The 12,502-nt window shown below is 41.7% G+C and overlaps 1 protein-coding gene across 1 annotated transcript; it reads left to right on the top strand.

The window, feature by feature from the left end:
• The first annotated feature begins 6,410 nt into the window (after positions 1–6,410).
• On the top strand, positions 6,411–12,116 carry CCK (cholecystokinin). Its single transcript, XM_062567881.1, has 3 exons — positions 6,411–6,431; positions 7,656–7,913; positions 11,944–12,116. Exons 2-3 carry the CDS (start codon positions 7,658–7,660, stop codon positions 12,078–12,080), a joined length of 393 nt encoding a protein of 130 aa, XP_062423865.1. The 5' UTR covers positions 6,411–6,431; positions 7,656–7,657; the 3' UTR covers positions 12,081–12,116.
• The last annotated feature ends 386 nt before the right edge of the window (positions 12,117–12,502 follow it).

The following is a 12,502-nucleotide window of genomic DNA, read 5'->3' as shown; positions in this document are numbered from 1 at the left end:
AGCTGGCTGAATCAATTTGATCTGCTCTTAGAAATCACTAGAACCTGGGCCCAAACTGTAGGCTGTAAGGTTACAGTGGTCAGCTATTTCTGAGCATGGAAATACTGGGCCACAAAAGATTAAGTGTTAGATTACGGAGCCTCCCGGTTAATGCTTCTTTCCATCCTGATTTCTGGCATAACACAGGTAACTACCTTGGTACATCCAAGCTATATTGCTGAGTAATTAGGAAAGCAGCAGCCTTGCCGAAAGTGAGGAATATTGACACCACTAGCAGGCGATCCCTAGGACCTCCAAGAACCTCCCTTACATCAAAATCTATACTGCAGTCAGGGTTGTTTAAACAGACCGTCATTATTTTTTCATCTCATTCTAGCCAAGCAAAACAGCTCCACAGCATCTACGCCTTCCATGGACCCTTCCGGCACCCCTATTCAAATCAGAATTGTCAGAATAACAATTCATATTTCATACCCAGGTTAATTCAATTTCCTTCCATACTACAAAGTGCAATTTAACAGCAGAAGTGAAACAACAGGACTCCAGCTCTCCCATCCACTTATGTCTCAAACAGAAGGCCTCTATCTCCTCTAAGGGATACTGGGAAAAAAAAATTATAATCTGCCTAATCTATCTAGTGCCAAGTTAGTTTCTTACTCTTAAATTCGGATCAGCATAGATGAAAATGTGCAAATGTATGGAAGATGAGAAGCTAATATATTGAGTCTGTCATGTACAGAGCTCCCTTCTTGGGATTTTAAATTGTATGATCAATGTTGGTTGCTCAGACATAGCCTTTTTACAGGAGAGGGCTGTGGGGTGAACATCTCCAGCAGTATTCTCTTATTGCCACACAGAGGAAAGATGCTTTTCCTCAGCATTCAGGTGGCAAGGTAGGGAATACATCTGAAAAGTACAAAGTATTTCCAAAAGTACAGTGTGTTTTCCTTCTGTACTAGATTATTTTTATAATAAATGAATTAATATTCACATTGAAGTGTTTTCTCCCACATAAAAAATATTAATTATGCCATAAAATACAATTATTTAAAAGGATGCCATCCACATAAAAGATTCCAGTATTTGTGAACACACAATACTACTCTCACAGACAAAAGTGCTATCCCAGCTGTATTCTCAAAGAGTATCTGATGAAGCAGGTACTTCAGGTCTGAATGGCAGACAACATAAGCTCTGCTTTGAACTCCCCTGAAGAAGGTCAAGGGCTCTCCTGAGAATCATTACACATATCTAAGGTGTAAGAGAGAGTGAAGAGAGGGTGAGAGAGGGAAGCTTAACAAGATTTTGAGTTTCAGACATAAGAATGTGATAAAGCCTGGGAAACCACAACCCTAGGATCTCCAAACAGCAAAGAGCAAGTTCAAAGAACAAGTGTTTGTTATTACTGTCACAACACTAATAAGCAGTTTGGGACATATTTAAGGGGTGCCATCCTATCCTGCTAACAAATCACATGTGCACATGTTCATATAACCCCTGAAACATAAGCATATGTTTCAATATTTCACAGGATTAGATAGTAAAAGCACACAGCTAGGAATGAATTCAAATGCTTTAGGCACAACTAGCATAGGAAGTCACTTTCTCCTTCCTTTTACAGCGTTACGTAACAGTTATTCTTTTTTCATTTTGTGCTTTGTCCCATTTTTTAATTGAAATGTACATGTTAAAGTAGCAAACATTATAAAACAGATTTAAAATAACAGACAACAAAGGAAAGAGAAGACAAATATTACATGCAAACCATCCCACAAAGCAGGCATTAACCAGACTTCTCATTCTTCATGAGTGTCTAACTACTGCACTTTCATTTTGTGCTTGTCAAAGTTAGTCTTCATCTTCCCACTTTTTCAAATACCACCATACTTCTCTAAGTATTGCTGAAATCACAGAGAATTTGTTAGAAACAAACATTTTATATACCTTTGCCATTTCTTCTAGTACTTCAATGCCTTTTCCAGTTTTCTACTTGCACAAAAGCAATTTCCACATAAGATCACTTCGTTTTTTCAAAGAGAAAAAAATATCAAAAAAGAAAGTGATTTGGTATTAGGTACTGTCCTAGAAAATGCTTGACTCTGGATTTTTCTCTGGCTCACTTCATCACATATTCTTGAAACCACAAGGAACCCAATTTGGAATATCATGCAAAGAAGTTTAACAGTTTAACAGTTAGCCTATAGGAAGTCTACATACTAAAGTGTCTGAATTTCATAGAATAGAGGTTAAAATCTAATTTTCTTAAGAATTCAGCCCTAGTCCCAGGAAATGGGATCATCCTCTTGTTTTCCTTCTTCACACAGCTGTAGGATAACGTGTAATTCTAAGATGAGTGAATTCACATCAGCGTACATTCTTTGTATCAGAAGTGCCCTTTTGAAGCAGATTTCCTGATCATTTCCACATATTGCTCTTTGGTTTACACTTGACAGTCTTGGAGTATCCAACCTGGATTCCCTTTGAATGAAACTGAAGTGGAAGATGGAAGCCAGGAATCCATCCAGCGCATTTCAATCACTGATGAGCTTTCAGTCCCTGGAACAGAGTAGGGCTAGTTCCAAGCAAAACCTCTGCCAGTTAGATCTTCAGTTCTCAGCACCAGCTCTGTTTCTACCAGACCCCAGGGTTGATTTGTTAGGTTGAGGCACTGCTCTGCAAAAGGAATTCAGTGCTCCCACGGCTGAGGTCCCAGACTTCTTGCAATTGCATGCAACACTCCTGGTCACTTTCCAGGACCAGAATTTGTCCCTCAGTTTCTGAGGTGACTCTAAGTAGAGTTTATCTTCCTGTCAAGTGGGATGCAAATTCAGAAGAAAAAGACTAAAGGGAAAATGTTTAGGTCATTCGATAGAAATTGCTGAATTCAAATTCAAAAGGCTTGAAAAAATGAAAGGACAAAAATGCAATGGCTGAATCAACACATCCAAAAACAGTAGCAGAAAGTACTTTCTGTTTTAAAACATATCCAAGGCTCTGTTTATACATCTATAATCCAGGCAGTTGTTCCAAATAATATATTCATTAATTTGCCTGTTAGTTCCAGAAAACTATACCATTCCTTCCCTTGCTATCCTCTGCTAATTCTTGCTACTTTGTTCTAAACACCCACCAATTACATAGGAAAAAAAACCTGCTCCTACACAGCAAAGCATATTACCCTTAAGTATCAGGGTCTAAAAGAAAGCAAAAAAAAAAAAAAAAAAAAAAAAAAAAAACCAAAACAAACAAACAAAAAAAGAAACACTGCATAGTGCTAATCAGAAAAGGAACTAGCACTTGGAAGGTAAAAATATGGTTTTTTTGTTACCTTCCTGGGCACAAGGACTCCCCTATCCACAACATAACCATCCAGCTTTATCCTTCACAGACAATTCCCAGCATACTTATACTTGGCAGTACATTACTGCTTATTTAATACACAGCCTAAAAAGTCTTAGAATCCAAAGCCATGCAATAACACACAGTGAGTAATAGCCATATGTTTCCTTTTTGGCTAAGAAGAAAAAGGCATTAAACACAGGCATCACAAGCTGCTGTGCTGTCCGTATTGCAACCGTGCTGTTGCAAACTACACATGATATTACTATGAAAAATATATACTAAGGAGACAAAAGTCACATGCACATTGATGGAAATGAAGCCTTACACAGCATTTGTATGCTCACTACCGTAGGAAAGAGCGGGGCATTTCCAAGCTCCAAGCTCCTTGCCACTCATAGACCAGCTCTGTAGCAGAGGGACAACGAAACATTAATGCTCATAGTGCCTTGCTGCACTTCGCTCTTGGCACTGGCCACCTCTTTCGCAGAACAGGCATAAGAAAGTATGTGCCCAACCCTCAGGGCTCACACTGACTTCTTGCTTCAAGCCCATCTCTGAGCTTCGCACCAGAGCAGCTTATACTGAGCCACATATTCTCAATTTTAAAAACACACAATTTTAAAAAGCCTGCAGCCTTTAAACTACGATGGCATCCAGCTGCTGCCTCAGAGGTGCATCTATTTTAGTGATTTACTGCATTGCAGGGTTCTTGTTGGGTGTAATTCTGTTTTGCATCTTTACTTGGCATCTTACAGTATTGCTCATGCTCTGGTTCAATCAAAATAGTTTCCCTCCCAAGAAAGTCATGCACAAGAGCAGCACCTAGCTCACCCCACTTGTAATGGTGGGTAAGTTAACAGTCTACAGACACATGGTACAGGTCTAGGACGAGCAACTCGGGAAAACTTAGGTTTTGGAACCATAACAGATCACTGCAAAGCAAACCTTGACTCTTTCCTCCTCGTGTCATATCAGTCAGTAATACACATCCTAAGCTTCCCCAGGCAAATAATGTCAAAGTCCTGTTACCATGTTATTCACCCCGTAACAGGCTTTCTGTTCCACTGTCTGTCTAAAACAACACTAAAATGCCAACCTGCCACTTATTTACCAAGAACTGGAAGTTTCACACCACTTCAAAGTTTTTGCCAAAGAAAATATCAATGAATCAGAAAGTGATCTCTAAGGATTTTACATACTAGTATTAAGGAACTCAGTGGGGAAAGTTTAGTGTTCAAAAATCTATAACCAAAGTGACAGTTTTTGACAGCACAGTACTATCGATTTTAATAACCTGACACGAAGCTGTAGTCTAATTTTATTCATACACCATGATGCCTAAATAGGAAAAAAAAAAGCAAAAAAAAAAAAGCAGAATTTTGCAAGTAGTATGAGATCATGAAAGTACAATGAGGCAGGAAATCTCACTTGCACTGCAGAATCCTTGACTCTTTCATTGCAAACATAGGTATTTGACCTATGCAGAGGTGCAGCATAAAAGTTAGTGTATGATCTTTTAATAGCACAGAGATCCCATGCAATTCTCATACACATGTAAATGTCAGCAGACATTTCTGACTTCTCTGTTTGATTTTGTATGCCACTAAGCATACGCTGATGCTGCTGTCCTGCACTTCCATGAGAACGCACAGTTCAGTAAGCTTGGCTGCTCCTCTCAAACAGAGATTTGTCTCTCCATTCATGCAGAGTCCTTGAGTTTCCAGAAATCGTAACAGGAAAACACAACAGAATCATCGGCAGCACCTTTACAAACTTAAAACACGCAAATTCAACGGATGCTCTGCCCTGTCGTGTAGTAAAACTTGCAAAGAAATACACAATTTCTGCCGATCTGACTGGAACCAAAGGGAACCTTCTGAGGACTTCTATAAAGATGTATTAAAAATTGAACTAATATTCCAAATCAACTCTAAGTAATCTCCTATGGTTTTTATTGGTTCACCCAAATAAACCTGTCAGATTGAATGTCTGCATTTATATTTATACCTCTGTAATATGAATTATGCATACACCTCTATTAGTAAGGTCTCTGTCTTTTTCTACTACTAAGCTTTGAACTGGTCCTTTGGGAGCTCATTACCTGCAGCGAGGTTCTCAGGGCCTGGATGTGGCTCTACTAGAATGGCTCTTGTCGTGTTCCTTCCCAGAAAGATTGTGATACCTTTCCTAGGCACCTACAGTTTGCTATCGACGGTTTAAGTGCCTAGTAGCAGCGAGCGTTTTTCCCACTAAGGCAAAACAGTGATACTGAGTTATCAGCAGTATTACCGGCTTATTCGAAGGCAGAGCCATTAAATACGCACATTTCACCAGAGGGAATTGCTGGAACTATTTCAGTGCCGCTCTCCTTCGCCCTGGCAATTCCACTTCAACTTACATTTCTGTTTCCAAAGCAGGTTGCGGCGGTTTTTTGTTGTTGTTTGTTTGTTTTTATTAACTTCACCCCGCGCAGGTGCTGATGCGCCAAGAGAGGACACGAGCCCGCAGCCCCGTCCGGACACGCGGCCCGCCGAGGGCGCAGCGCGGCCGGCCTCGGCTCCTCCCCGCGCGCCGCCGGCGCCTTCCCGCCCCGCGCTCCCCCCGCGCCCGCTGGAAGCGCCCCGCGGCGCTGGGGCGCCCCCTGCAGGCGCCGCCGCTTCCCCGCCTGCCCCGGGGGCGGCAGGGAGGGAGGCAGCGGCGCGGCGCGGCGGAGGCGGGGGGGGATCCCCGCGGGGAGGTGCGCTCGGTAAGCGGGCGGCTGCCCCGCGGCAGCCTCGCCTCAGAGAGGGCGGAAAGGCGGCGCGCGCCCCGTCGCGCCGGGTGCCGCCCGCCGGGCGGCCGGTGCTCTCGCGCCGCATAACGGCGCCAACGGACAGCGGGGGGGGGGGCGCTGCGCGCCTCCCACCTCCTCCCGCAGCGGGGCCCGGCCCGGGGCGGCGGCGGGCGGCGTCAGAGCCGTGCGGACGGCCGCCGCCGCCGCTATTTAAGGGCCGGCGTCGGAGGCGGCCCGGATTGCCGAGCCTGAGCGCGCACCGCCTCGCTCCCTCGGGTCGGGTCGGGTCTGGCCGCGGCGGCGGCGCGGCGGGCAGGTAGGAAGGAAGGAAGGAAGGAAGGAAGGAAGGAAACGCCGCTGCCGCCTCAGGCGCCGCCGCTGGGGCGCGAAATGGGGCTCGTCGGCGGCTTAACTCGGGCAGCGGCTCTGAGGCGATCGGCCGGTTTGCTGAAGGAGGGGAGCTGGGGCGGGGGGCGGCGGTGTCGGAGGGGATTTGGACCGTTTTTGAGCCGGAGCGGCGCCTCGACGTTCCGCGTTCGTCTGCCGCCCTGCGGGAAGGTCGTATTTTACGCATTTCTGTGTGTGCAGTGGGCAAACGAACTTCGTTTTCCCTTCTTTTAAAACGACAAGATTATTATTATTCAGTGTCTCTTTCAAAAACCTTAAATGATTCACAAACTTCCATGCAGGTAACTTGTGCATACGTATAAATGAAAAGTAATCTTGCAGCATTAAATACTAGGTACCTTGTCTCTCCTATTAACTGAGAGTAATTTTCAAGTTTCCAGAAGAAAAGCCTATTTCAGCTTATATAATCAAATAATCTAATGAAATGACATCGTTTTTTCCTAATATTTGTTTCTTTAAGGAAGCAGTAAAAAAAAATCATCGCACTTGATTTCTGTTTTACATCCAGAAGAATATTGCTACATTGCACATTATTTGTTACTCCTGAGCAGCTTTTACTACCTCAACTAGTAGATCAAATAACTGGGAGCTTGATAGGGTTTTTTTTTTTTCATTCTCTGGGAGCTTTCTTCCTCGTTGTATGACAAGATGAAGCCTCTTGAGCAGTGAAGTTCAAACCAGAGAAGGGGTGCTTGAAGTAAAGACTCTTTGTAAAACTTCTCAAAATTGAGTATTTGCAATATCAGCAGATTTTAATGCAGCAGCAGTGTAGCAGTGGTGTGTGCTAATCCTGGGATTTTCTTTAGAGCTTGATGTGTCTCTCATGTTTTAGTGAAACACAGCTTCCAAAAAAATAAAAGCAAAAAAGAATTGAGTAGATCAAGCGGACATAGCATATAGCACGCCTAACTGGCTTTATCTCTTTCTGTGCCTGCCCTACAGATGTCTGCCTCTTTCTCAGGCATATTTAACTATTCATGTGTGTGTCTTCCAGCTTAACACTGAGCCCACAGTTATCCCCATTTAAAAAAAATTGCTCAGAAGCCATTGCCTCCAAAGAATGATGAAGGTGAAGATAACATAAAATGTAGCAAATGTGGTCATTCTAACTCTTGGTGCCTTTTCTCTCCAGCAATGTACAGTGGTGTATGCATCTGCGTGTTCCTTGCTGTGCTCTCAGCGAGCTCTTTCGGACAGCAGACTGCGGGCTCGCACAATGGGAATCCACTGGCTGCCGAGCTTGAACAGAGCTTGACAGAACGGCACCAGCAGGTCCGTTCCCCTTCATCTGCCGGCCCGCTGAAACCTGTCCCACGGCTGGATGGAAGCATTGACCAAAGAGCTAACATCGGTGCTTTGTTGGCCAAGTATCTCCAGCAAGCCAGAAAAGGTACTGGTAATAGCCTGCTTCTATGTCAGTGGGTTTTTTTCCAGAGATATTGAGATGTTAAGGGAACCCCCTCATATAGCATGAACGACTACAGAAGATAGGATGCAAGTCTTTTTTTTTTTTTTTTTTTTTTTTTTTTTTGCTTATTGTTCTCAGTCTTATAGTTATTTCAGTATGTCTTACATCATATTTTATCTCACCCAAAATCTAGTAATTGCATTTTCTTGGAACTTTCATTTAATTAACCTCTCTCCTTTTTTTAAAGTTAGGAGAGTGAGAAAAGTGGGGTTTTTTTTTTTGTTTGTTTGTTTGTTTTTTTGTGGCTAAATACAGACCAAATGGCTAATCATAACTCAGCTAGGGATATTCACAGCAGGGAAATCTTCTGAGTATAGGAATTTCCATGTAGTTGTTCCTGGGGGCAAGTTGCAAAAGTATGCAAGCTTTTGAAAGATCAGAACTTGCATTCATGAACACGGTGCTAAAAGCAGTGGTAAATGTGTTGCTTGAAAATGTGTAAATTTCTGTTAGGTTTTGAGTCCCTGGCAGCCTTGGAGTACAACAGAATCTTGTAGTTACATAAAAACCTCCATGGCACTGCATTTGTAACGGGCATGAAGCATAGATAAGAGCAGTGGAATCTGAGGGCTTAGTTTTTACCTTGTGATATATTAGTTATTTAAGAAACTGCATTACATACATGAGCTAGCTAGGGAAGGAATAAAGCTATATAATAAGTATTTTACATATATATAAATAGGAGTGTATATATATGCATGTATATATCTTACACACAAACATATACTGTCTGTGCTACCAGTAGAAATGATGGATCAAAATTGTTGCATATAGTTCCCCATTGAACATTTCCTCCTAATCCCCTAAAAAAGGCATTTTTTTCCTTTTGAAGCCTCTGATCTGTTTATTACTTTCTATCTGAACTGAGTAGCACTGTGGGCAACTTAATTGCTGTGGACTCCACGGGAAAAAGATGGCTGCCAACCTCAGCAAAAGCCACCACACCACTTGTGGAGTTATACAAATCATGTTTACTTGCTATAGCTTCGGTCTGGTGTGTCTCTGGTGCTGCTGGGGAAAAAGGACATGTTAGCAGCAGAGAGGGCTGAAGGGAGAGGCAGTATTTGTGATGACGTGGGGATACAGGCATTGTGTCCACACAGTTACTTCACTTGCAGACCCAGACTGTGTTTAGGGTGAAGTTCACTTATATATAAACATTGACTTTCTGCTGTCCTGCCTCTCCATATTACCTTGTGTAGTTCATCTTATCCTCCCCTCCTGAGAGCCTCAGTGCTGATCCCTGTGCTAGGCAGAAACCCTTTCTTATCTTTGCAAATCTGCAGTTAAGAGATGTTGCATGCATCACTTTGTGTTCTAAGACACTTCATCTCATGTTAGCAATTCTCATCATTTCTGTTAAGGAGCTTATTTTAGCAGTTCACCTCTCCTAATAGAAAGGCAGTTCAGATACAAAGTTCTAGAATTTGGTGCTCTTATTAAAGGTGTTACTGAGTAAGAATCTTATTACAGGAGTCTGCAAAGCAGAATCTTCATCGCCCTTCTTCAGCATAGTTATCACCCACTAACATGAAAATTGAGCTCATTATTCTAGTTTACATGCCCTCTTAAATTTCTGGCAGACACTTCCAATTAGCTCAAATGAATGAAGTGAAAAAAAATTAGATTTAAACCATATTTTTCTAAGTATTATATAAGGGAGAATTTCTTTGCATTTGTGTTTGCAGATATCTAACTCTACAAAGTACTGTTAGCAAATGATGGGATTATTGTGACATTGCTAAGCTATTTAGACTCTCTCTTTCTAATAGAGAAGAGACAAAAATCACAATGCATATATGTGTTATGTTCCCATTTAGTACAAAGCTTCTGGGCAGCACTTTAGAAATCTCTACAAGACCTGTCTGCTCTGTTAGTCACTTGATCCTCTCTCCAAATAATAATCAACAATTGAAAATTCCATTGAAGGGGAAAAAGAGAGCATTTGCTTGTCTTCACAGTTATCAGTGATGGCATTTGCGTTTGTGATTAATAGAAAAGCTCATTCTAGCCAATATTTCCAGTGATAACAATTAGAAAGTTAAATTCTCTCAGGACATTAAGGCTATACAGCTGCATCTTTGCCCATCTGCTGCAATTGAAGCTGTTTGTCATATGTTGATTCTGCTGTATCCACAGGCCATCTTCAGTGATTTGAAGAAAGGTTAAGAAATTCATTTCACTGTGTATGACCTAGCTTTCAATTAGCTTCATCTGCAGGCTTTACAGTATGCATCTGGCACAGTGTAGATGAGACATAGTAGCTGTCAAGTCAGCAATGCGTACACATTCCCTAAGGAGCACTTGCCAAGCCAGACCATAATGGCACCAGGGGAACCATTACAGCCCACAGGTCACTGCAGGCTCAGAAGTCTCTTAAATACCAACATCTGAGTGATGGTTTAGTTCTGTCCTAGCACAGCTGATTATAGTGCCAAGAAGCTATTCTCATCAACTTTGGTTACATATTCTGAATTATGTATGTGAACTTCCAGGATTTTGAAGGTTTAATGGTAGAAAAATATTCTTTTGCAGAGATTTTTTTTAAAAAGAGAAAAAAAAATATCTAAAAACACTGCAGTTTCAGTTTTATGCTACTTGCTTTTTACTTTCCTATGCCTCTGCAGCCACTAACAAATGATCTTCATTAAGATCATTTTATGACAAAAACCTTGAAATATAAAAGCACACAGTCAGATTCCTTCAAAACACAAGAAACTAAGCAAGACAACTGTATGGATTTGTGGCCTCTGGCCTGAGCTTTTTTTCTTTTTGATCAGTTTGAGTACCTATCCAAGCATTGGTCTGAATATTACTAATCTGTTCCTCTTTCTCACTCAAGGTTTAAGCTCATCTTAATTGTTGGCATATGTTAACTTTGGCAGTTTTCTGGGAGCACAGAGAAAAGTAACCTTCTCCCCATTTGCATAACATTGGTTGCATAACATGATGATATCAAGTATGACTTTTTCTAAGTATTATATAAGGGAGATTTTCTTTGCATTCGTGTTTGTAGATATCTAACCCTACAAAGTACTGATAGCAAATGATGGGATGGGAGTATGACTTTTCATTTTTGAAGTATAAGTCCCCCTTGTAAATAATTTAGGTCTTGCATCTCCTTGATGCCCTAAACAACGATAACTCTTTAAGACGAGATTAAAGATCAGCATCCAACATTGCTGTGATAGGAGTTACACAAGCTGTAGATATGTGATAGAAATAGCACTGATATAACAGGCCGTGTATGTGGATGTCTGTCAGCAGACAGATTCATAACTACTCCACTTGTACTAAAGTGCCTTTATAGGAGCTCCTGTGCTTATCTTCACTGCTCTTCAGGTAAAATAGGACTATGTGGAGGAGTCCTGACTTAGGCCTGAGTCTGCTTTCAAGCAGAGTTACTTTCACTCTGGAACTTCCCTCCCATTACAGCAAACAGGGGAGTGATCTTGTAGCAGGAGTGAGAAAGTCTGGACTTTCTTCATCTTCTCTCTGCTACTTCAGAAGAAAGAAAACAAGGAGAAATGCACCCATGTTCCTTTCCAGCTGCCTGGAGCAGACAGGGAGATGGTGATCCCCTCCAAAGAGCTGTAGAGAAGACTGGCAGCACAGCTCCTGCCACTGGTCTGTACCAGCCCACGGCGCTCCCTGCAGTAACAGAAAGGTGCTGTGTGTTCACTGCACTGTTCTCAGTTTAGAAATGATATATGCTAGAAACAAGTCTCTGGTCCATTTTCTGTTTCATACAAAGAAAACAATCACTTTCAGGGCTTTTCTCGTAACATTTCTAAGACACTTTCCCCACTGACATGACAGTAGTGTTACATGGTCTGTGTAAGTAGAGTGGTTTTAACTGTTGCATGTCAACATTTGCAAAAAAGGCAAAGAGAAAATGGATGAATCTGACACATCTGACTATTTGCTCCTCTCTCCCTCTCTTCTTGTTTAGGTCCTGCTGGAAGGATCTCTGTTATGGGAAACAGGGTACAGAGCATTGATCCTACACACAGGATAAATGACAGGGACTACATGGGCTGGATGGATTTTGGACGCCGCAGTGCTGAAGAATATGAGTACTCCTCCTAAAGAACCACAAACTATAGCAACAGGAAAAAATAATCACACTCCCATGTCTGTACAGAAGGAGAAAAGTTAATTTGTTGTCCTTTTCAAATCAGTGTTTTAAAATATAATATGTACTTCATGTAAATTTGTCTGTAAGACTATACAATGCAATATATACATATGCAGAATTTTCCAGGAAATGTTTTCTTTCTTCTGTGGTTTCTCATACACTGATATTATATTAAAATAATTTCACTTATCCCTTCTTGTCCTGTCACTACACATTGCTGGGTGTCTTACAATAAAGAAAGGCGGGAAAATGCCTTCATTCTGCAATGTAAGTATATTCCATGTGCTAAGTAGTCAGATGAATGAGCCCCATTATAAGGAAATCTTGTAAGAATCACAATAGGTGTGAACTCTAACATAAATAGAATAGCACA

This window comes from Rhea pennata, chromosome 2 (assembly GCF_028389875.1).
Source record: "Rhea pennata isolate bPtePen1 chromosome 2, bPtePen1.pri, whole genome shotgun sequence".
In the NCBI taxonomy this organism is placed as follows: Eukaryota; Metazoa; Chordata; class Aves; order Rheiformes; family Rheidae; genus Rhea; species Rhea pennata.
This window is presented reverse-complemented; position numbering and strand designations above follow the sequence as displayed.

Excerpts from the sequence above, each read along its gene's own strand:
- CCK (XM_062567881.1), top strand. The coding sequence starts at position 7,658 with ATGTACAGTGGTGTATGCATCTGCGTGTTCCTTGCTGTGCTCTCAGCG. Across the intron at positions 7,914-11,943 it reads TCTCCAGCAAGCCAGAAAAG|GTCCTGCTGGAAGGATCTCT; the intron begins GTACTGGTAATA and ends CTTCTTGTTTAG.